The sequence below is a fragment of the Stegostoma tigrinum genome, chromosome 2 (genome assembly GCF_030684315.1).
Source record: "Stegostoma tigrinum isolate sSteTig4 chromosome 2, sSteTig4.hap1, whole genome shotgun sequence".
Lineage (NCBI taxonomy): Eukaryota > Metazoa > Chordata > Chondrichthyes > Orectolobiformes > Stegostomatidae > Stegostoma > Stegostoma tigrinum.
Window position 1 is genome coordinate 112,247,174 of NC_081355.1, and position 25,596 is coordinate 112,272,769.

The 25,596-nt window shown below is 40.8% G+C and overlaps 1 protein-coding gene across 1 annotated transcript in view; it reads left to right on the forward strand.

The window, feature by feature from the left end:
• The window catches only part of itga8 (integrin, alpha 8), a 231,149-nt gene that overhangs the window by 79,407 nt on the left and 126,146 nt on the right, over positions 1 to 25,596 (forward strand). Inside the window, exons 14-15 of the mRNA XM_048522032.2 lie at positions 18,162 to 18,207; positions 24,272 to 24,379. Of these exons, the coding sequence (XP_048377989.1) occupies positions 18,162 to 18,207; positions 24,272 to 24,379 (154 nt within the window). The remainder of the gene's footprint in view (positions 1 to 18,161; positions 18,208 to 24,271; positions 24,380 to 25,596) is intronic.

The following is a 25,596-nucleotide window of genomic DNA, read 5'->3' on the forward strand; positions in this document are numbered from 1 at the left end:
TAATTGTACCAGCCTCCACCACTTCCTCTGGCAGCTCATTCCATACAGGCACCACCATCTGCATGAAAACAGTTGACCCTTTGGTCCCTTTTAAATCTTTCCCCTCGCACCATGATTTTATAAACTTCTATAAGGTCGCCACTTGGCCTTCGACACTCCAGGGAAAAAATCCCCAGCTTATTCAGCCTCTCCCTGTAGCACAAACCCTTCAGTCCTGGCAACATCCTTGTTAATGGTATGCCGGTCTTCATAACAAAAGGAATTGAGTATAGGAGAAAAGAGATCCTTCTGCAGCTGTACAGGGCCCCAGTGAGACCACACCTGGAGTATTGTGTGCAGTTTTGGTCTCCAAATTTGGGGAAGGACATTCTTGCTATTGAGGGAGTGCAGCATAGGTTCACAAGGTCAATTCCTGCAATGGCGGGACTATCATGTGTTGAAAGATTGGAGCGACTGGGCTTGTATACACTTGAGTTTAGAAGGATGAGAGGCGATCTGATTGAGACGTATAAGATTATTAAGGGATTGGACGCTCTGGAGGCAAGAAGCATGTTTCCGCTGATGGATGAGTCCAGAACCAAAGGACACAGTTTAAAAATAAGGGGTAGGCCATTTAGAACAGAGTTGAGGAGAAACTTCTTCACCCAGAGAGTGGTGGATATATGGAATGCTCTGCCCCAGAAGGCAGTGGAGGCCAAGTCTCTGGTTACTTTCAAGAAAGAGATGGATAGAGCTCTTAGAGATAGTGGAATCAAGGGTTATGGGGATAAGGCAAGATTGTGGATGATCAGCCATGATCATAATGAATGGTGGTGCTGGCTCAAAGGGCCAAATGGCCTACTCTTATACCTATTGTTGATTTGTCTATTGTCTATTAATCTGTACTGACCCCTTTCTAGTTTCACAACATCCTTCCTATATCAGGGAGACCAGAATTGCATGCAGTACTCCAAAAGTGGCCAAACCAATGTGCTGTACATATGCCACATGACCGCCCAACTTGACACTAAATGCACTGACCAATAAAGGCAAGGATACCAACAACTTCTTCACTGTCCTATCTACCTACGACTCCACTTTCAAGGAACTATGAACCTGTACTCCAAGGTCTCTTTGTTCAGCAACACTACGCAATACCTTACCATTAAGTGTCTAAGTCCTGTCCTGATTTGCCTTTCCAAAATGCAGCACTTCCCATTTATCTAAATTGAACCCCATCTGCCACTCCTTGGCCCATTAGCCCACCTGATCAAGATCCTCTTGTACTAAGTGGATTCTTTGCTGTCCACTTCATCATCAATTTTAGTAATATCTGCAAACTTACTAACCATACTTCCTGTGTTCACATCTAAATCATTTATGTAAATGACAATAATCAGTGGACACAGCACCGATGTTTGTGACACACTACTGGTCACAGGCCTCCAGTCTGAAAAGCAACCCTCCACCACCACTCTCTGTCTTCTCCCTTTGAGCCAGTTCTCCCTTTATTCCATGTGACCTAACCTTGCTAACCAGACTACCACGAGGAGCCTTGTCGAACACTTTACTGAAGTCCATATAGATCACATCCATCATTCTGTCCTCATCAATCCTCTTCGTTACTTCTTCAAAAAAAACTCAATTAAGTTAGTGAGACATGATTCCTCAAACACAAAGTCATGTTGACTATCTGGTAATAAATGCTGCGATAATTATTACATTTCTATCTGGGACTGAGATCTGAGATGCAGTAGAAATACTCGTAACTACCTGGTTGGAATGTGAATATGTATTGGAAACACAAAAGCTGTGACTTTTTGGGGCCATAAGCAGGAGAAACACCAAAGCCCATAATGTTGTCCCTCACCCATTCAGTAGAACGTGGTTGTTTCCATGGTTACCAAATTACTGTTGGACTTCTTTCAAAAGCTCTTTTTTTGAGTTGTGCAAGGGATAGGTTCAGGATAAAGTTTCCCACTTGATTTACCATGTCAATGAAGTTCTGTACTTCATCTTCACACTTTAGTGCCAGTAGTTTATTGAAGGCTGTTGTCTTCTTTGGAATCACCATGCTTTGTTCTTGGATAAGGACACTTACAAGTGTAATTGTTATTCTCAAGAATCAGCATTTCTCATTCCCTGTAAGGCTTTCAGTAATGGCTTTAACATGTTTCTGAGCCTCAGATCATGTTCCTCTTCATTTTACCATGCACGAGAATATCATCCATATAGAAAATGACTCCAGGATTCTTCACATTGCCCTTTGGAAAATCTGTGTTGTACAGGTGATCTCAAAGGTAAACAGTGAAAAAATGCTACGCAGAAGGAATAATAAATGCACTAAGCAATCTTGACTCTTGGTCTGAGGTATCTGCCAGAACCTACAGCTAGCATTCAGCTTTAAGAAAAAATTATTTGTCGTCTGTTTGGCCAAATCATTAATGAGAGACGAAATATGTTGGATTTCCCTCCTTAATGTTTTGTTCAACTGGTGAGTTTCACCAATAATCTTAGATTTGCATTTGTCTTGGGACAAGTTACAAGTCCTGGGCACCATTGTATTTATTCTGTCACTGGTGATATAAACCACAATTAGTCATGCTGTTCGACTGAGATTTCACTTTGTCCCGTCTGTGGATCAAGAATTCCCTTGTGAGTGTAGAAGCAGATGAACTTAGCATTTTCTTGCAGAGTAATGTAATACTTCTGCTTCAGTTTTCTAAATCTTTGTGTAGTTGCATAAATTCTTGCCAAAATTCTTCCCGTCTTCTCTCTGAAGTATTGTATTCACTTTGCCTTGGAGACATAGGTGAATACACGCATTCAGTGATATTTCAATAGTGCAGAATAGTTTCCATCTCATCTTAATTAAAATGATCAAAATAAATTTGTGAAGAGTACTACTACCCTCTTAAGCTAATAAGATGTAGTGTACCAATATCCTGTGTTGGAATGCTGTAAATTTATTTGATGCATATTTGTATTGATATCAGTGCTGTAACAATCAATACTTCACTCCTTGTTGTACTGTAAATGCTCCTCCGATTAACATCATAAATTTGCAAGGACAAGATTTATAGGAGAAAAAGGAAACTTTAGAACCATTCAACCAGTCAAGTTGTATCTGTAGAAAGGACCATCTTGGTTAACTTGTATCAGTGATAATGGGAACTGCAGATGCTGGAGAATCCAAGATAATAAAGTGTGGAGCTGGATGAACACAGCAGGCCAAGCAGCATCTCAGGAGCACAAAAGCTGAAGTTTTGGGCCTAGACCCTTTATCAGAGAGGAGGGTAACTTCTTCAGGTTAGGCATCCCTAGAAGAGGCTTCGCAGTGGGGTTAAAATTGTATCAGTGATAATGGGAACTGCAGATGCAGGGTCTGATGAAGGGTCTCGGCCCGAAACATCAGCTTTTGTGCTCCTGAGATGCTGCTTGGCCTGCTGTGTTCATCCAGCTCCACACTTTGTTATCTTGGTTAACTGTTTGGTGAAGACTCCTGAAAGTCTTTATCTGACTCTGTGGTCAGTGGTCAGGGACAGGATGGTGTGACTGTGAGCCAGGCAGGCAGACAGAGATAGTAGGAACTGCAGATGCTGGAGAATCTGAGATAACAAGGTGTAGAGCTGGATGAACACAGCAGGCCAAGCAGCATCAGAAGAGCAGGAAAGTTGAAGTTTCGGGCCTAGACCTCTTGAATGGCTTTCTGTACCACAGTGCTATGGTCAGTTTATTCATCCTTCCCACAGCCCCCACTCTCAGCCACAGGCAAATTGACACAGGGTCAGCAAGATTGAAAAGGTAAACGTGTGCCTCGAAGGTTGATGGGGGAGAAATGGGTTTGAATTTATAGGAGATTAGTACCAGTACTGGGGAAGGAGGCACAGGCTCCCTGATTCATACTGAGAGTCCTGGCAAATTGCATAACTAAGTCTGTGGATAGGGCTTTAAACAATTTTCGAGAGAGTGGAATCAGTTGCTTGGAAAATGATAAAATCAAAGGTAAAGGAGAAGGCAAGATTGCAGGTTTGCAATGGGATTGACTGTTACCAGAAACGAAGAGGAAGGGACAGAATGTATGAATATCATATTGTACCAAGGACCCATAAAAATTTTGGGAAATTCAATAATAAACTTTTTTTTAATGTATGAAGCATCCAGAATAAGGTAGATGACCTGACAGCACAAATCAAGGGAAATGAATATGATCTCAACCATTACAGAAACATGGTTACAAGGAGATCAAAGCTGGGAGCTTAACATTCAGGGATATTGCACCTTTTTGTTGAGACAGGAGCGATGGAGAAGATGGTGAGCCAGCATTGTGAAAAAGAAATGAAATGAGGACAGTTGTGAAAGATGATCTAGGCTCAGATGATGTAGAATCCATTTGGGTGGAGGTTAGAAAGCAGGAAGGGAAAGAAGACTGATAGTAGTAGTACAGATTCATAGAGTGCATCAGGGATAGTTTGTTAGAGCAATATGTCATGGAGCCAACCAAGGAGCAGGCTATCATGGATATGATAATGGGTAATGAGGTGCTTAACTAAGTATCTCACAAAAGGTTAAGTCATCAGTTAAACGCCCATTGTGTTGGAGGTAGTACTGATTATTGACATTGATAGAGAATTGCCTCATTAGCATGAAACAGTGGGTGCGGATAAGGATTTCTTTATCAGGTTGGCAACCTGTGACCAGTGGGGTTCCACAGGGATTGCTGCCTGGACCGCAAATATTTACAATATATATTAATGACGTGGAGGAAGGAAGTGAACAAATTGTAGCCAGATTTGCAGATAACACAAAAATAGGTGGAAAGGCAGGTTGTGGGAACTATTTCGCAAACTACTTTTAGAGCTCCCATACATGAAGGCTGTATTTGTATCCACTTTCACAGCAATTAATAAAAGGGCTGCAGTGATAAATTGGACAGCACCACTCCTTCCCCCATACTGTAGTGACAGATAATATTATAAATTGCATAGTAAATATAGAATTGTAGGTGGTAAGCTATTTGAAGCATAAAGTGTGCATAAGGAAAGGAGATAAGAAATCAGAATATTGTAATTGCAGTGAACTGAGACGTTTGAGTATAATAGCAGTTTACAAGACAGAAAGCAGCCAGGTGGCCCTTGGTGGCTATGCGGCAATTTACAATAGCAACATAAAGCTAATCCCAGCATTTCACTTTTAAAATATTTATGGAAATTTCTCAACAAAGTGTAATACTTTACTGCCTCAACCACTGGGCATTTTATGCTTCAATGACCTCTGCATAAAGAATTTTTTTCCGAGCTCACTGATGACTTCTGTAGTCACAATTTTTTTTATCATAATGCTGCTGAATGTTCAGCATCTCCCCATCATCATACATGTTGCATTTCACCACTTAAAGACCAAACCTTCCTTCTTGAAGTTTGGTGTGCTAGTTGCAGATACAAGGTTCAGAAAAGTGTACAAAAATTCCAATTCTAAGATTTCCACGTACAACACAGAAATACATTTTAAAAGATTTTGAACGCAAATTAATTAATCTATTCAACTTAATGCAAATAGAAAGAAATGCTTTTTAAAAATCATCATTCAGAATCCTGTAAAATGTTTCTATTTAGTATCTGCCCGTACACCTTATTTGGGACACGGTGACAGAATTATTTGACTTGCTGTCTGTTTTCGGCATTTTCTGTTTATGGATGCCGAATATCTGATATATAGTTTGCTTTTTTTAACCCACCTATTGGCTTGGTTTGATGAAATTCAGTCCAGTAACAGTTTCCATCAGCTCAGCTGTGCCCAGAAAGAAACTTCCTAATTTGAAAAAGTTAGAAGCTGTTTCACTTTCATGTTTCAAATGTTCATGTAAACACGTCAATTCCAATAAGATAGGAAATGGTTACAATGTAACTTTTAACTCAACACAGGAAGTAGTCCAAAGCAATGCCGTATAAATAAGCATAAAAGGGATTGTGAAACTTGCATTACGTTAATCTAGAAATCCAAGGTGAATCACAACAGTTTGATTGGAGATAGTCAACATGGATTCGTCAAGGGCAGGTCATGTCTCACAAACCTCATTGAGTTTTTTGAGAAGGTGACCAAGCATGTGGATGAGGGTAGCGCAGTTGACATGGTGTACATGGACTTCAGGAAAGCCTTTGATAAGGTTCCACATGGTAGGCTATTGGAGAAAATACAGAGGCATGGGATTGAGAGATTTAGCAGTTTGGATTAGAAACTGGCTTTCTGTAAGAAGGCAACAAGTGGTGGTTGATGGAAAATATTCAGCCTGGAGTCCAGTTACTAGTGGTGTGCCTCAAGGATCTGTTTTCTGCTGTTTGTCATTTATAATAATGACTTGGACACAGGCATAAGTGGATGGGTTAGTAAGTTTGCAGGTGACACTGAAGTCAGCAGAGTGGTGGACAGTGTAGAAGAATGTTGCAGGTTGCAAGGAGACTTGGATAAGCTGCAGAATTGAGCTGAAAGGTGGCAAATGGAGTTCAATGCGGATAAATGTGAGGTGATTCACTTTGGGAAGAATGATAGGAAGGCAGAATACTGGGTCAATGGAAAGATTCTTGGTAGTGTGGATGTGCAGAGGGATCTTGGTGTCCATGTACATAGATCCCTGAAAGTTGCCACCCAGGTTGATAGTGCTGTTAAGAAGACTTACAGTGTGTTAGGTTTTATTGTAGAGAGATTGAGCTCTGGAGCCATGATGTCATGCTGCAACTGTACAAAACACTAGTACGGCCTCACTTGGAATATTGTGTGCAGTTCTGGTTTCCCCGTTACAGGAAGGATGTGGAAGCATTGTAAAAGGTGCAGAGGAGATTTACCAGGATGTTGCCTGGTCTGGAGCAAAGGCCTTATGAAGAAAGGCTGAGGAACTTGGGTCTGTTCTCATTGGAGAGAAGAAGGCTAAGCGGGGATTTAATAGAGACGTACAAGATGATCAGAGGATTAGATAGGGTGGACAGTGAGAGTCTTTTTCCGAGGATGATGATGTCAACTTGTACGAGGGGGCATAGCTACAAATTGAGGGATGATAGGTTTAAGACAGATGTCAGAGGCAGGTTCTTTACTCAGAGTGGTAAGGGCATAGGGGGATGGGCTTAGATTAGGTCACAGGTCGGCACAACATTAAGGGCCGAAAAGCCTGTTCTGCGCTGTATTGTCCTATGTTCTATGTTCTATATTTGAAGCCAACAACTTTCTTCGATTAGAATAACTTAAGGTAGCTTCAGTGTTTAATTTATTTTCATTATGATTGAGTCTATTTTTCTCACTTGGAGAATTTCACCCAATTTTCCACAGAGACTACAATTCTTAGATACTCAGTCACCCACTCAGATTTTTGGAGTAACCTGAGGATCTGAAAGTGTTATATCAACTAGAATATTTAAGTTTAGATTCTGATAAATAGCATGCCTTTTGGTTTCTTAGGAGATATTGTGAAATTTTCACATAAGGCCATATTTTTTAATCCAAGTTTGGGGCTTATGTAGGTCCCATCCCATTCTATGACTAGCTATTTTAATTGCGGGGAATGGGAACAAGTTTGCAGAGTCAGGAATTTTCCCAACACTGTGCTCTCAACTCAGGAGCAAAATCTCAACCATAACATCTGTGTCCTGTTCAAAAAAATTGGCTACATAACATATTGTGATGTCAAAAAATAGACAGGCTAAAATTTAAGCAACAAGTTAAAAAGTAAATACATACGGGTCGACACTTGCATTTCCATAGCAGCCTTCAGGACTTCCCAAAGCATTTCACAACCAGCAAAGTGAAATCAATGGGGCATTGTAGGAAACATGGCACACATTTTGCAGAATGAATTCTGGTAAACAGGTAATCTGTTTTTGGAAGTTAGTTGAGGGATAATCATTGGTCTACCTGGGACAACACCTCAGGTATTCTTTGAAAAAGAGCATGAGTTCTTTCACAAACATCTGGACCAGGCAAGTATTTAATGTTTACGCAATCCACCTCCGCTACACAGTGACAACAGAGTGCAGCGTCTATAACGTTCACTCTAGCAACTCATCAATATTGGCATTAAGAAGTGCTTCAATTAGGTACATTGTAGTTAATTTTCAAGTGCATTGGCTATTATATTAGTAAATGCAACAAGCATTCTGCACCAGCAACATTGCACAAGTCGCAATGAAATGAATGGTAAATTAACCTACTTTTGTAATATTTGTTTAAGCGAGATTGTTGATTAAAACACTGGAAGGCCAGCCAGATCTATTTTTAATACCGGGTAGGGATCTAATTTTTATTGGTGTGTGACATCTACCTGAACCACTTGAACAGGCACACAGGAGCTCAGTGTAATATCTCTACTGAAGAGTAATCAGTTTGAATGATTTTACAGCTCCCTGACTATCAGATGATAGCTTTACTGCATCCTGTTCTACATTTCTTCAGACCAGACGCTGTTAGTGCTTTTTTCTTTCTGATTTGGCAGTACATAGGCACCAAAAATGAGGAAAGTCAAAGGAAATATACCATATTTCTCCATGATAATGGGAACTGCAGATGCTGGAGAATCCAAGATAACAAAGTGTGGAGCTGGATGAACACAGCAGGCCAAGCAGCATCTCAGAAGCACAAAAGCTGACGTTTCGGGCTTAGACTCTTCATCAGAGAGGGGGGTGGGGTGAGGGAACTGGAATAAATAGGGAGAGAGGGGGAGGCGGACTGAAGATTGAGAGAAAACAAGATAGGTAGAGAGGAAAGTATAGCTGAGGAGGTAGGGAGGGGATAGGTCAGTCCAGGGAAGACGGACAGGTCAAGGAGGCGGGATGAGGTGGTAGGTAGGAAATGGAGGTGCGGCTTGAGGTGGGAGGTGAGAGGAAGAACAGGTTGGGGAAACAGAGACAGGCTGGGCTGGTTTTGGGATGCATTGCGGGGAGGGGACGAGCTGGACTGGTTTTGTGATGCAGTGGGGGGAGGGGAAGAACTGGGTTGGTTTTTGGATGCAGTGGGGGAAGGGGAGATTTTGAAGCTTGTGAAGTCCACATTGATACCATTGGGCTGCAGGGTTCCCAAGCGGAATATGAGTTGCTGTTCCTGCAACCTTCGGGTGGCATCATTGTGGCACTGCAGGAGGCCAATGATGGACATGTCTTCTGAGGAATGGGCGGGGGAGTTGAAATGGTTCGCGACTGGGAGGTGCAGTTGTTTGTTGAGAACCGAGCAGAGGTGTTCTGCAAAGCAGTCCCCAAGCCTCCGCTTGGTTTCCCCAATGTAGAAGAAGCCACAATGGGTACAATGGATACAATATACCACATTGGCAGATGTGCAGGTGAACATCTCCTTAATATGGAAGGTCATCTTGGGGCCTGGGATGGGTGTGAGGGAGGAGATGTAGGGGCAAGTGTAGCATTTCCTGCAGTTGCAGGGGAAGGTGCCGGGTGTGGTCGGGTTGGAGGGGAGTGTGGAGTGGACAAGGGAGTCGCGGAGAGAGTGGTCTCTCCTGAAGGCAGACAAGGGTGGGGATCCGCTCAGCTCAGATTTTCGTCTTCTTTCTGTATAATACGTGGTTCTTTTGAGTTTGCCTACATTTGATGATTTCTCAATTGTGTGATGAGCAGGTTGTAGAAGTTACTGTAAACTCTTGTGTGTTTGTTTGTTTGTATAAAACCCAAATGACATTTTGAAGAGGGTGACAAAGTAAAGGTTTTGGGGTTTTGATTAAAGGTTAGAAGCATGTTACTGCACAAAGTGGAACAATGGAATTTTATTTTCTGCAAATGTTTGGTGATAATCTTTATTCAGGGACTGAATTTTAATCCATTAATGTAGGGTAGAGATGGGATGGTACCACGCTATTTGGGACCACTATCTACTAATGTACAGCTGAGTTGTGCCTCAGTCCTGAGCCCTCACTGTTGTACCCAAGTCCATTCCCAAGGCATTTGAAACCCAGTGCTTCAAAAGGCTCTGCAGTCATTGGCACAATAAGTGTGCTTACCACTGACCTTGAAAAGCGCTGTTCACAAAGATCTAGCAATCTCTGTCTGTGGCAGAAATATCCCCTTCCTCGAGATCTGACACCAAGTCAAAGGGCCTCCAGCTTACCCAGCAACAGTAATATTGTCATACTCATGAAGCAACCAACCTCATTGAAGGGAGTTGGAAAAAAAACTTCAATCTAAAAATGTTCAGCCTAGACACAATACAAAAAAAATTCCAAACACAGTCTCTCACTATCATGTAACCTCCCCCTGTGCCCCCACCACCATATACAAATATATTCTAAAAATAAAGCTCCAAACACAGTAAGCACATTAATAAATAAAATACTTCAAAAGAGCAAAACTCCATAAACCTGCCAGCTGAATCAGGCCAGCCCCTACCAAACTTGAGTCGTCCATGAGTAGACAGCGTCCTCATTCTTCTTTTTTCTGGCTAATTGCCTGGAACACTTGTGCGAGCAAATAATGTGAGAACAATAAAAGAGAGGAGAGCAGAGTTTATGAGAAGCAGATTGGAAAAAAAAATCTTTAAAATAGGATTCCTTTACTCCAGCATCTTATCTGGATTTCTTCATCTGAGGTCATGGCTGTTAAAAAATGCAAAACAAGACAAAATCCTGTTTTCCCTGCATACTCCCAGGCCCCTGACTACAGCTCGCCATGATCAGATCCTGATTCCACGTACTGCTCCCGATCTGGCCAATCTTGTGGCTGGGCTGTCTGCTTTACTGTATTACTTTCGAAACGAATGTGAAAGTTACAATCCCTACCTTAATTTTTAATCTTGTGTCAGTCCCAGTAGTAACATTGGGATAAATCTTGCGTCTTTTGATTTTTGGCTGAGCATCAGTTGCATCGAGCTTCATGGATGGTTTGTCTCTGTGAGGCCGAATGAGTTTTCTTGCCACATCTTATCAAACTAGCCTCATGACCTACATGCCCTTCTAGCACCCATCTTGTCTGATTCTAGATTCATCGTACCACTCATCGTTCCCAGAACAACTCGCTACTGCCAGGACATCGCAAGTGGACTAGTATTCTTCGTGCAGATGCTACCTTAAAATGCTCATTGTGCACCTGAACAAGTACTGTCAACCCAGAGATGCCCTGCACAGTTCCTGTTATTTGCCCTGGGCATTGGATAGAAGGGAAAATTGACATCCTGCTTTGTGGGCAGGGACCCGACGTTCCTGCCAGATGGGTTGGTGCAGAGTTGGGACCTCGTCTTCCCCAAGACCTGGTAGAGGCCTCGACACAAACCATGCCGGCCTGGTCAAAAGTTGTCACCTAGATTTGTGCAATTTCAGCCACCTGCGGGAAACACAGCTACGTGTATTCTCCACTCGACCAGTATAAATGGGAAAGTTAGTGACAGGATGGGCAGTGGGTTGCCCAACATATAGCTCTTCACCCCTAGTGTGGAGAGCATTCTTACTCTGACAGTCTGAAGTGGCTGCCTAACCATTTTGAAGCCCCTGGACTGGTACTGGAGGCTGCTCTTGATCATACAATGCCAGGTTCTCCTGACCAAAGGCAAGCTCCCTCATCCCAACTTAAGACTGCTGACAACCTTGACAAACTTCCACACTTCCTGTCTGACTGTGTTAAACTGCACAGCAGTACAGAGAGACTGATATCTCTGGATGAGGGGTCAGGTGCAAAAAGGAAAGGCAAAGCTGTTGTGAGCACCCAGGTAGGCTCAAAGCACAAACACAAAGACAGCAAGCAAACAGTCTGATGATGCAGCCTAAAATATTCCATGATCTGGGTGCATGGTCCTGCATTCACACTGTCCCTGCCGCATCATTACAATAATAGTTACTGCTGCACCCGAAGTGCAGATGTGTTTGGTAAGTGTAACGGAAATATGTAATAAGAGTTCTTAGATGCTGGCTTTTATCATTGCCAATGCCCATGAACATGAGGTGGGTGTGGTTCTTCTCAGGGAGCATCCTCTGAGATGTAGATGTCCAGTGTCCAACATGCAGGTCCTTTGGCACAGAGTTGAGGTCACAATGTGGCCTGACGAAGCGTCCAGACCAGAAACGTTGACTGTCCTGTTCCTCTGACGCTGCACGACCTGCTGTGTTCCTCCAGCCCAACACTATGTTGACTGAGGTCACGAGGCACCCGCAGTGAGTTTCATATCAACAATTCTCGGTGTCTAGTCTGTTTGTGGTGTAATAGAAAGCTATATATTAATGATACAAAATGTGCAGCTAATAGGGTCATTAACAAACCCACTGAACAGGCAACTTCCGCTGCCGAGTCTCGCCTTGACACCTGTAACCTAGTTAAGAGATACAGCGCGTTGCTCCAAGTGTTGAGGTATGCATTGCTGTACTTCCTGTGTGACTCTGTGACACTTTCTGTCTCTTTGAACCACTGCAGTTCATTTGATGCAGGCAGACCCACAATACCATTATTGGTGAAGTTCAAGGATTTTGATCCAACGACACTGAGGGCATGATGGTATTTTCCAAGTCAGGATGATGAGTGACATGGAGGGGAACTTGCAGGATGGTGTTGCTATGTATCTGCTACCTTTGTCCTCCAAATGGTACAGGCTGTTTGGCCCACCAAACCTGCACCAATTCCTGTTCCTTATTTAGACCTGCTACTTATTGCCTGTGCACAGTTTCTATCCCTATGTTCACCTCATCTTCACGTGTCTTAACAAGATACACCTTAGATATTGCTAACTTGTCTGCTTCCACCGCCTCCACTGACAGTGTGTCCCACCACTCTCTGGGTGAAAGATTTTCCCTGCACTTCTCCCTAAAACCTTCCCCCTTTCACCTTGAACCTGTGCCCTCTTGGAGATGACTTTTCCACCCTAGGAAAAAGCCTTTGACTATCCACCCCAATTGTGCCTGTCATAATTTTGTAGATCTCTATCAGGTCGCCCATCAACTTCCATCTTTCCAGTGAAAACAGTCTGAGTTTATCCAACTTCTCCTCATAACTAAAACCCTCCAGACTAGGCAACATCTTAGAAAACCTTCTCTGCACCGTCTCCAAAGCATTCATGTCCTTCTGGGAGTGTGGTGACCAGAACTGCACACAATATTCCAAACTAAAGTTTTGTAGAGCTATAACATAATTTGCCAACTTTTATATTTAATGATTTGAGCAATGAAGGCTGTCTGCCTTCTTGAACACCTTATGCATCTATGTTGCCACTTTGAGGAATCTGTGGACCTGTACACCCAGAGCTCTCTGTATGTTAATGCTCCTAATGGTTCTGCCATTTATTGTATAATTCATAACTGAATTTGATCTTCGAAAATGCATCAGCTCATAGGCGATCAACTCTGTAACATGTATAACCTCCATTTGGGAGAGTTCACTTTAACGACTCCATAAGCTGTGTACATACAATGTTGTGACTCAGCCTGGCAGTTAATCTGCTGTGGGTCTGCACTCTGCACATGCAGAACTCAGCTGATTTGCTGTAACTTCTCTTTCATAACTTGTAATGTGTTATGCTGTTTGAAATAAATTATCCCTGATGGCCATTATCATTAATCTGGCAGACTGCCGGATTACTTTTCAGACAGTGAAAATCAAATCAAACTCTGTATACCCTGCAGAAAGAAAATCAGTAGAGCTGGAGAAACTGAAACTTTCAAAGCTACAGAAGGCAATTTGATTCTGTGCTAATTTGATAAGTGAATGGTAGTAAGAAGAGATACAAGCCTGGTGCCGTCAACCTCTGATACAAAGCTCAACCTAAACACTGGCTGGCACTGTTTACGTTTGTGACTATGGATTTTGCATTGACACTGCAGCAAATGAGAAGGAAAGGGAACAGTCCATGACTCTATTGGACAAGCGGCACACATTGTCCTCTAATTAACATCACAAGGTTGAATCATCAGCCGACTAAACAATTATTGGTCTTCTGCCACGTTAACCAGTTCTGCCGCTACAATTAATATTCAATTGGAAAACTCTCATGGCACAAACTTTATCTTCCTTGCATGCTATGATGTACTCCATGTAAAGGAAATCTAGGTGAATATGGAAAGTAGGAGCGGGAGTAGCATTCGGTCCTTTCAGCCTGCCTTGCCATTCAGTTGATGATGGTTGATCCTCTACCTTGATGCCATATTTCTGCTTTCTCTCCATACCCCTCGATGCCTTTATTATCTAAAAATGTGTTTACCTCTTTCTTGAACATATTCAATGACTTGGCCTCCACAGCCTTCTGTGTTAAAGAATTCTACAGGTTCACTACCTTTGGAGTGAAGAAATTTTTCCTCACTTCGGTTCTAAATGGTCTGCCCTATATCGTTAGACCATGACCCCTAATTCTAGACTCTCCAACCAGAGGAAACATCCTCCACACATCTATTCTGTCCAGCCCTGTTAGAATTTGATAAGTTTCAATTGGGTCTCCTGTCTTCCTTTTGAACATTAGTGAATAGACGCCCAATGGAACCAATCTCTCATAGGTTAGATATCAGCTGAGTGAACTTTTGCTGCACTTCCTCTATGGTAAGTATATCATTTCTTAGGTAGGGAGATCAAAACTACACACAATACTCCAGATGCAGTCTCACTAAAGTCCTGTTTAAATGCAGTAAGACATCCCTACTTCTGAACTCAATCTTTTTGCAGTGAGGGCCAATATATCACTTGCTTTCCTAATTGCTTGCGGCATCTGTTTGCTTACAGTACTTGCATTGTTTGAAATATAAGGACACCCAGATCCCTTTGCACACTGCACTTCCCAACATATAACCATTTAAATAATACACTTCTGTTTTCATTTCAAAGTACATAACTTCACATTTAGCCATGTATTACTGCATATGCAATGTGTTTAAAATTCACGATGTTTCTGAATCAACTCGAAGCCTCCTTGCAACTTCCTCACAACAATTCCTCCCCAGTTTTGTCATCAGCAAACTTGGGAAAGAACAAAAATAATAAAAAATATGAACAGACAGTATGATGGGAGTGAAGGTGAGGCAGTGCTTTTGAAGTTTAGTGATTTTAAACAATTACTTGTGGACACAAGCTGCCTGATATAATTGACATTACTTCAAAGATAATTCCATTAAGCATCCTTCATGCATTAGCACTTGTGGCTTGATATGATAGTAAGGCAATATCAGCAATAAACCTTTGTGTTTCCTTCAAATAAGTCTTGCTTTGTGAAACAGTTATTTTTGCAAATTTTATTAAGTTATTAGTGCCTGTATTCTCTACTTGCTGGTAAAACGGTAATGTATCAAATGACTTCAGACTTTTAAAATTTACTCAGGTCAAGTTGTGCTATTTTTAAGACGTGGAAGTCAGAATTTAAACATCAGATTCAAGTTTCAAGAAAGTCATTGTGGAATAGAAAAATGATATTGTGTTCAAGCACAGTAGATTACTTTTACAGACTTCCCCACCAGTAATTGAATACAGTACTCACATTAGCTGTGTTGTCTTCCTTCTACTTTTCCCTTTCTTTGGGTCTGCTGTAAAAAATCTCACTTAAACAGGAATAATCTTGTTACGTGAAATGCTTTAGGGGGTTTTGCTTAATTGTTTTAATCTCTTATTAGCAGATTTCCCTGACTTTATAAGTGAATAACAGATGCAAGAACCAGACGTGGCTCTGCGGAATTAAATTAGCCAAATTTCATTCTGTTAAAATAGATTTTAGAGACTGACCTTGTAAAATGGATCATCATCTGTAACAAAGAAGTATTGTATTTCTGTTTTATTAAGAGGTATCACTTCAAAAAATATTGGAAAGCAGAATCCCATTATACTTAAAGAAAAATCTACCTTACACAAATACTTTACATCTGCTTCACATTGAACTCCGCCACAAATCTTAACGTTTAATTTTCAACCCAACGCTATATTCAGGAGCTAACGCCTTTCTTCAATGTAATCATGCATTCAGCTCCTTTACCTCTTCATATTATTCAGAATACTCCTGTTCAAAGTAGCTCCTTAGCTTCTGTTGTTTAATCTCTTCCACCTTTTGATTAAGAATGACATGTAGATATTCGTATTCATGATGTGGAGGTATCAGTGTTGGACTGGGGTGGACAAGGTCAGAAGTCACATGACACCAGGTCATAGTCCAACAGGTTTATTTGGAATCACAAGCTTGCAGAATGTTGCCCCTTCGTCAGGTGAAGTCAATCCAATTCAACAGTGAAATTTTTTTATTATGAAGTATACATAGGTTTTGTACTATTTGGCATCCCCTATATTGGAAAGGTGACTGTAGCATAACCTTAACATTAAGTACCAAGCCTCCCACACCATGTAGTTGCACTATTATCAGTGTAGACAGTGTATTCTTAACCATGGCTAATTGTCTGATAATGTAGTGGTACTTATTCTGGATTTGAATTTCCAGTGGAATTTGTGAGATGAACATTGATATAAATAACAGCTTGCCAAGATTTAAGGTCTGAATGACATATTTCCCCTGGGAACAATATTTCTGCTGTTGTAGCATATTCTACTTCATTAGCCTCCTTGTGACAGAATTTGAATTTTGTAATTTAAATTTGCCCCCTTGATTTCTGTCAGTGTTTCATTATGAGCTGAGCATGCTTTTAGTCTGGTTCAATTTAGTTTGATTTGGCTTATTTAATACAATTTGATTTAAATTAACTACTTTTAAAAGAGCTAACTCATTCCATCCATTGCCCCTTTAAGAACTAGCAATTTATTTTAATTTAGTTAATTTGTTTCCTACTGTTTTTAAAAGAGCTAGAAATACGTTATGAAAACAGTATATTTGGCCCAATTAGTCCATGTTGACTTTTCCCCTCTGTGTGAGGATGTCTGCATGAGGAAAGACATGGTCCAAATCAAATTTGCCTGCTCTTATTTCTAATTTATTTTTTGATTTAATTTGTCAATCAACATCAGGCAAACAGATTATCCAATTATTATCACATGGACGCTTCTGGAAGCTTATTGTGTGCAATTCGGTTGCTGTATTTTCCACATTTCAACAGTGACTACACTTCAGAAGCATCGACTGTAAAGTATTTTGGATTACCCTGCAGTCGCTAAAGGCGTTGTATGAGTGCAAATCTCCCATTTTTGAAATCTGTGTTGGCTTTTTCAGTCTATTTTCTCTTCATCTAGTTATGTGATATTTAGATACTAAATAAAATTTCGAATTTTTTCCAAGATAAAGTCACCTATAATTACCAGAATTAACTCTACAGTCTTTATAAAAATAGATGTTATATTCATCTTCTCATTATGCAAGTCGATATTCAATAATATACTGAAGTCTACTTGTAAGGGCTTCATCATTGGCCTCTCCATTGGCCTCTCTTAGGAACCCAGCGTGCTTCCAACCAGACTTGGATGTTCTCCCTTCTGTTAGTTTAAATAACTTAGCAAAACGAAAAATCCTTTTAACAATCATAATGTCACTCACCCCACCTTCTACTGTTTCAGAATTTACTTCCTCTGTGATATTTGAGATTGATGTAAAGTACTAAGAACAGCACTATTTTATAATCTTTAGCTATTAAAGGACAATTTTCTCATCTTATAAGTTATAACTCATATTTAACATTTTTTAAACAGTCTAATTATAAAATACTTTATTCATCCTTTGGATTTTTAAAGAAGCCTTCATTCTTCCTCATAAATCCCTTTGAATGTCACAAAGTTTTATGTTGTCATCTTCTTCAATGTGCCAGTGAGGAACCAAGAGACTAACAAGTAAGATGTATGTATGTATTGCTATGCAGCAATTTTCACAGGGCCACATCGTGCAACAGGCAGACCACTCAGAGTTGGCAGAAGTTAGGGGAAAATTTGCATTAATTGACAACCTTATCATTGTCACTGCTGTCCGACTCAATTACTTCATAGGTCATTCCACATTTAGCTCATATACTGAATTTACTTCCAGTTAAAATTTTGCACCTTTTCATCTTTAAATATAGTATATCACTGTGGGTAACTCCTTTCTCACAGCCCTGAGGATGTACCTGCTACCATGGACTGCAGTGGTTCAAAAGGTGGCTCACTTCCACCTTAACAAGGGCACTAAGGGTAGGAAAGTGATTGCTGGCCTAGCCAGCAATGTCTGCATCTCATGATCAAATAGAAAAAAATACTGCTTAAGGTCAGAGAGTCTATAAGATCATAATCTCCCATTTTTCTCAGGTACTAATGCAATTACATATCGTCTTTTTACAGACCTAGTGGTTGGTGCCTTTGGAGCTAGCAAAGTTGCAGTTTACAGGTAAGTGACTAAAGTAAAGTGTTACCTCTTGGAAGGATTGGCCAAATATCACAAAATAAGGGAGTAGGTTCCTCAAGCTTGCCTGGCATGCAACAACATCATGGCCAATTTGATCAAGGACTCAATTGCTGTCCATGCCAGCTCATCATTGTCATCAAATCCCTCATATTGTGCCCTGTTCACCAAGACCTATCTAGGTCATTTAAATTTTTCAGGAATTGTCCCAACACACACCCTGCTACAAATCTTTCTGCATTCCAAAAGACATCACCCATTAACAGTTGAGACAGTAGGAACTGCAGATGCTGGAGAATCTGAGATAACAAGGTGTAGAGCTGAATGAGCACAGCAGGCCAAGCAGCATCAGAGGAGCAGGAAAGCTGACGTTTCGGGCCTAGACCCTTCTTCAGAACAAAGGGTCTAGGCCCAAAACGTCAGCTTTCCTGCTCCTCTGATGCTGCTTGGCCTGCTGTGTTCATCCAGCTGTACACCTTGTTATCCATTAACAGCTTCTCTCTCTCTTTCCTGACATTCAGTCAGTTCTGCATACACGTTGCTTTTTATTCCATGAGGTACAACTCTGCTCACAGGTCTGCTGTGTGGCATTTTATCGAATATCTACTGGACATCCACGTATGCCACATCAACAGCAGTGCCCTCATCAAGATTCTGCTCCCTTGAAATCTAAAATTTCAGTCCCTGTCATTAAAGACAGCAGCTTCATAGTGGCCAAGCTTCCACCATGACAAATTTGTTTAGGATTCTAGTTTGTAACAAGAGTCGTAATTTCTCCTTCATGTCTCCATGCCTGTGCAGAGTCCTATCCATTTGAGTTCGCATATTGAAACCCTGAAGGATATAGATATCCTCTTTGTCTATAGAATTACTGCTGATGTGTACAGTGTGTTATGTTTTATTGGTAGAGGGATTGAGTTTCAGAGCCATGAGGTCATGCTGCAGCTACAAAACTGGTGCGGCCGCACTTGGAGTATTGCGTACAGTTCTGGTCGCTGCATTATAGGAAGGATGTGGAAGCATTGGAAAGGGTGCAGAGCAGATTTACCAGGATGTTGCCTGGTATGGAGGGAAGGTCTTATGAGGAAAGGCTGAGGGACTTGAAGCTGTTTTCGTCAGAGAGAAGAAGGTTAAGAGGCGACTTAATAGAGACATGCAAGATGATCCGAGGATTGGATAGTGTAGACAATGGGAGCCTTTTTCCCTGGATGGTGATGGCTAGCAGGAGGAGACATAGCTTTAAGTGATCGATATAGGACAGATGTCAGAGGTACGTTCGTTACTCAGAGAGTAATAAGGGCATGAAATGCCCTGCCTGCAACAGTAGTAGACTCGCCAACTTTAAGGGCATTTAAGTTGTCATTGGATAAATATATGGATGATAATGGGATAGTGTAGGTTAGATGGGCTTCAGATTGGTTTCACAGGTTGGTGTAACCTCAAGGGCTGAAGAGCCTGTACTGCACTGTTCTATGTTCTATTTCACTTGGCCAACTTTCCTAAAATATTTTTCATTCAGCTGTAGTTCCAGTCTCTTATAAAAAGCAGCTGAGTCAATTGCTACTGATTTTAGTAGAAGACTTGGGCACAGTTTGATGGGTAAAATTGATGAAGAGAGACTCACCTAGATTGGTGTAACATATTTCAATGAGAAACTGACTGCCTGAATGAAGTCCTAATTAAATAACCGGAGGTCTTACAGCAAGGTCTAGGGACTATCAGAGTAGCCAAGGCCAGCTTACATGTTGACTAGGAAGCAATTCCATGATTCTTCAAGACCTGCCCAGTGCCATTCACCTTATGAGCAAAAGTAGAGGCAGAAATAGAGTAATACACAACATAAACCTTCCAGCCCAAACTGGTCCACGCTAACCATGATGCCCACTCAGCTAGTTCCAATTGCCCACATTTGATTCATATCCCTCTGAACCCTTCTCATCAATGTACCTATCCCTCATCTAAATCATTAATGTATATGACAAACTGCTCAGGTTCAAGCACTGATCCTTGCAACAGCCCACTAGTCACTGGCTGCCACCTGGTAAAAAGTTGTTTATTCCTACTGTTTGTTGCCTATTTATCAGCCCTTTCCCTGTCCATGTCAGCACACTTATCCCAGTCCCAGGTGTTCTAATTTAACATGTTAATCTCTCCGGTGGGACTTTATCAAAAGCCTTCTACAAGCCCAAGCAAACCATATCCACTGCCTCCCTTTATCTACTGTCCTTGTTGTATCCGCAAAAAATTCCGATAGATTTGTCAAGTGTGATTTTCTATTTGTAAATCCACGCTGATTCTTCCTAATCCTGTAACTCACACTCCCCCCCCCCCCACCCCGCAACCCCAACTGCTTGTTATTACATTTTTATAATGGACTCGAGCATTTTCCCCACTACCACTGTCGTCCTAACAGATCTATAACTCCCTGTTTTCTCTCTGTATCCTTTATAAAATAATGGAGTTAAATTAGCTACACTCCAATTCATAGGAACTGTCCCAGAGTCCACAGAATCTTGAAAGTTGGCTGCCAATGCATCCACTATTTCTAGGGCCACTTCCGGATGTACTCTGGGATGTAGATTAACAAGTCCTGGGTATTTATTGGCCTTCAATCCCATCAAATGCCCTCGCACCATTTCCTGACCAATACTGATTTCCCTCAGTTCCTATCTTTTACTAGACTATGTGGTTCCTTAGCGTTTTTGGGAATTTGTGTCCTCCTTTGTGAAGACAGAGCCAAAGTGTGTATCTAATTGGTCTACCATTTCTTTATTCCCCATTATAACTTCCCCAGTTTCTGATTATAAAGGGCCTTACATTTGTATTCATTGTTCTTTTTATTTTCATGTATCTATACAAGCCTTAGCCATCAGTGTGTATGTTTCCTGCAACCTTATTCTTGTACTCTATTTTTGCCATCTTACTCAATTCAGTTATCCTCCTTTGCCGAAATCTAAACTGATCCCAACCATCAGGTCTGTTGGGTTCTTTTGGACCAATTTGTATGCTCCTTCCTCAGATATAATACTATTCCTAATTTTCATTGTTAGCCAAGGTTGTCCCACCTTTCCCATTTTATTTGTGCGCCAGACGGGAATGAACAGTTGTTGTGGTTCCTCCATGCAGTCTCCATGCTTGTCCACCGTCAACCCTTTAATTAATGTTCCTTGATTGACCAAAGCAAAATCGTATCTGATACCATTGCAGTTTCCTTTATTTAGTTTCAGGACTGTGGTCACAAAAGCAACTACGTCACTCTCCACCTTAATGAAAAATTCTATCATATTGTGGTTACTCTTCCCCAAGGGACCTCTCACAGCTAGATTGCCAATTATTCCTTTCTAGCTACATAGTACCCAATCTAGGGCTGCCTGTTCTCTGTTTGGTTCCTCGACTCATTGATTCAGAAAACCGCCTCTCGCACACTATAAAAAATCCTCCTCTCTAGCATTGATACAGATTTCATTTGCCCAATCTACATGCAGCTTAAAGTTACCCAATTTTTTGATTATCCATTCAACTAGTATTTATTGCTCATCACCAACTGTCCAGAGGGCGGCTAAGAGTTAACAATTTGCTGTAGGTCTGGAGTCACATTTTGGCCAAATCAAGTCAGAATAGCAGATTTCCTTCCTTGAAAGGACATGAGTGAACCAGATGGGATTTTCCTGACAATTGACAACATGTTCATAGTCATCATTAGACTATTCATTCCAGACTTTTGTTCACCAATTCAAATTCCACCATCTGCAGAGAGATGAGATTTAAATCAGAATCCCAAGCACACTATCTGGGCCTCTAGATTAATAGTCAAGCAATAATACCACTAGGCCGTCACCTCCCCTCAACTATAGCTATGCCTTTATTGGTTGTATCTCTAATATCACATTTAATATCTTTCCCAACATTACCATGACAATTTGGAGTTCTGTATAAGATCCCCACAGTTGTTTTCTGCCCCTTGATGTTACTAAGCTCTATGCATACAGATTCCGCACCTTTGGAGCTCCTTTCCTTTCTCATTATTTTGTTAATGTTCTCTTTAACTAGCAATGTTACTTAACTCCTTTTCCTCTTTGTCTGCCATTCCTCAGAATTCAATCCCACTGGATGTTCAGTTATCATCCCTAGTCACCCTGCAGCCATGTCTCCTTAATCGCAACTCTATCGCACTCGCTTATGTCAACAGGCAGTCCCCAATTTACAAATATATAATTAACAAACAGGATCCCATGTTAATATAAATTTTAAAGATCCAAAATATGAACATTTTTTGTATCTATGAAGAGCTATTTGTATTACTTGTATTGTTTTACAATTTGCATACAAAAAGACCTATAAAAGTACTCCAAGTTATCAGAAAAAATCATTAAACCAGTACAGCTTATGGAATGGGCAGCACCAGTTGTACTGATTTTGGAGCCCAATGAGTTTTCCGGACCAGATCCTGAAGAAAATTTTAACAGTTTGGCCTTTGTTGGCTTTGATTTGGAGTTTTGTGGTGGGGCAACCTATAGTCCCTCTGTTCAGGATACGTCCTGAGTGAGGCTTTACAATTGCTTTCTCTCAAGCAGTGTTCTCCAAGCTTAGTCAGACTGGCAAGGATATCCACTTCGATCAGAATACCCAGCAACTTTCATGCCTCACTTGTTGCTTTTTCCAATGATAAAGCCAGTTGTAGTGCCTGTTTGAAGTCCAGTTGGGCTTCAACTCATAGGCACTTTTAAATGGCTACATCATTAATCTCATATGCCAAAGAGTGTCTCAGCATCTCATGAAGGATTAAACCAAAGACATATGCCTCTGCCAGTTGTCTTAACCTTGTCAAAAACCCCAATACGGATTTCCCTGGTTCTCGAATTGCTGAGTAAAAATAATAACATCTCAGAGGAGTCTTGCAATCATAACATTCCTTAATTATGTCCATCAATTCTTGAAAGGTTTTAGTATCTGGTGCCTCAGGGAATGTAAGGCTCCTAATAATGGAAAAAGCTACAGCTCCACAGGCTATCAGGAGAATTGCTCATGCTTTTCATCTACCCCAATGATGTTTGCCTGGAAAAATAATACATTCTTTCTAAATACTGGGCTCAGTTTTCAGCAGGATTGAATAAGTCAAGCTTCCCAAATAATGGCATGATGCAAGAAAGGCTTATCCCAACTCAAGGATGACTGTTGCAAATGAGTTTCTTCAGTAATGTACTTTATTGTCATCACCATTGAAATAACTTTGCAGAGGCTGGTATCCCATCATCAAGTCACCCCTTATTTAGACAAGAAAAATCCTTGACTCTAATACTGCCTCTTTAGAGTCAGTTCTTAATGCCCAAATCTCTGACACTCCTCATTATCTGTCAGCCAGGGCTCCCTAATTGGACCAGGTTAACAGCCCCAATCAGGGAACTCATATCCTATGAGGTCCAGTTGGCTGACCTCATTATAGCAACTACACATTCCATCCACTACATTCTTCTCAAATGATCCCCGTTCCCATTTATCCGCAACTCATTCCCATTCCACTCTGCAATCCCCATCGCTTTTAATCCTGTCCCATTCCTCCTGGAAACAAATTATCCAACATTTGTTGTCAACGTCCCATTCCCTCCAGTGATATTGTTCTACACCAAATCTTACCACCTTATGCTCCCATCTCATTGCTACCACCAACAACCATTGGCATCTGCATGTGTGTCGTGTGTACCAGACATCGGCACATCCCATATGTCTCTGTGTGTGTCAGACACAGTGCATCGTATCAACCCACATGTTCCTTTTGCACTTACTTAATGAACTTGTTGGGACAATTGGTAAGTGTTATTACTTTGGTTAAAAAAAACTTTAAAAAATATTGTCCAAGGCAGCCATGTTGTCTAAACCTGATATTGTTGTTTTTTTCTCTATTAGGTGTAGAACAATGATCTTTGAAATAACAGTGCAAAAGTATCAATTAATCCATTACTGTTTTGGCTGTATATAATTAGATATTTTTCTGCAATCCGTCAGTGCTTCCTTTGACAAAGACCATAAAATCTTTATTCTTCACATGCAGGGCTCGGCCTGTTGTGACAGTGGATGCACAGCTACTCCTGAGCCCTTCAATAATAAACCCAGAGAATAAAAGCTGCCAGCTTTTGGGATCAGAGACCTTGGTGTCATGGTAAGGAAGTGATGATGACCGTAAAACTGATTTGCCCTATTGACGCTCTGACTTTGCACAATTTGTTTCTACATTTGATGTTTGACCTGGGGATTTTGTGTAATGTTGAGGTTTTATAGCTACATCAGCTTGTTTCATGTCAGAAATGAAATGTTAAATGTCTGATCAGCAAAGCACTTGTATGTGACCCATTCCAGAGCCTAAGATTCTATGGTAACCAGTGCCATAAAAAAAATAGTTCTACTGCATTAAACCTGATTTGTGAAAACAAATTAGAAAAACAAACACTGCAAATCAGATCAAAATGTTTGCAAGTAAAGCATAGGGAGGATTATTTGCAGAAATTAAAGTAATTGTTTCATTTATTACCCAATTCCATTTTATAATAGCAGCTGTTCCGTGCTATGAAGGGTGCTATGGAACACATGAAAATGATTAGTAAAAAATGCGCAATGGTGAATGTTTTTCTGATCTTCTAAGATAAATTACAGCATCTCTGGGGCCACCAAGACCTTGCACCGAGAGTCTGTTGATGTGTATTTTGGGAGTTTTGAAATGGGCAAAAGAAATTCTGTAAATTGAATGCCAGAATGGAAGAGGCAGTTAGTGGCTTTCTCTGGTATGGAGGTAGCGAAACATTCGTTTCAAAAGGTACTGAGAACTTGCTCTTCTGTGGATTTGTCAGTTTAGAAACTGCAATATAACTGGGATTAGGGAGAACTTTCCATGATTTTGATTTGAAATAATTTTCAAAACCATCTGTAGTATCAGATACACAGTAATTTTCAAGACAGTGATTGCATATTTCATGGATATACATTTTTTGAAGAATAATATATTGACCATCCATTCAGTCATAAATTTTAGCATGTGTGTTTCTGTGGAAACCTAGCACCATAGTGTAGCTTACTGAAGTCACTGAACTGGATTACTGAAGCTGTGTGAGCAACATGGATGTTTTCTGTACAGTTCTGAATAGCAGCCAAAAGAAACCATACCCTTAAGGTGGCATTTGGCATCTATAAATTCCCTTGGTTACAGCATATATTGCAAATGTATTTCTCACCAGTTTCAGAGTAAATTTGATATCTCATCCATAGCTAACAGGGTGAAAATGTTACTTGCTTCTGGTGATCTTGTATCTTTCTGGATTGCTTTCTGGGTGAATGAATATTGAGTCAGCACTTGTAATTGCCTTGAGGGAAACTAGGCTAAAT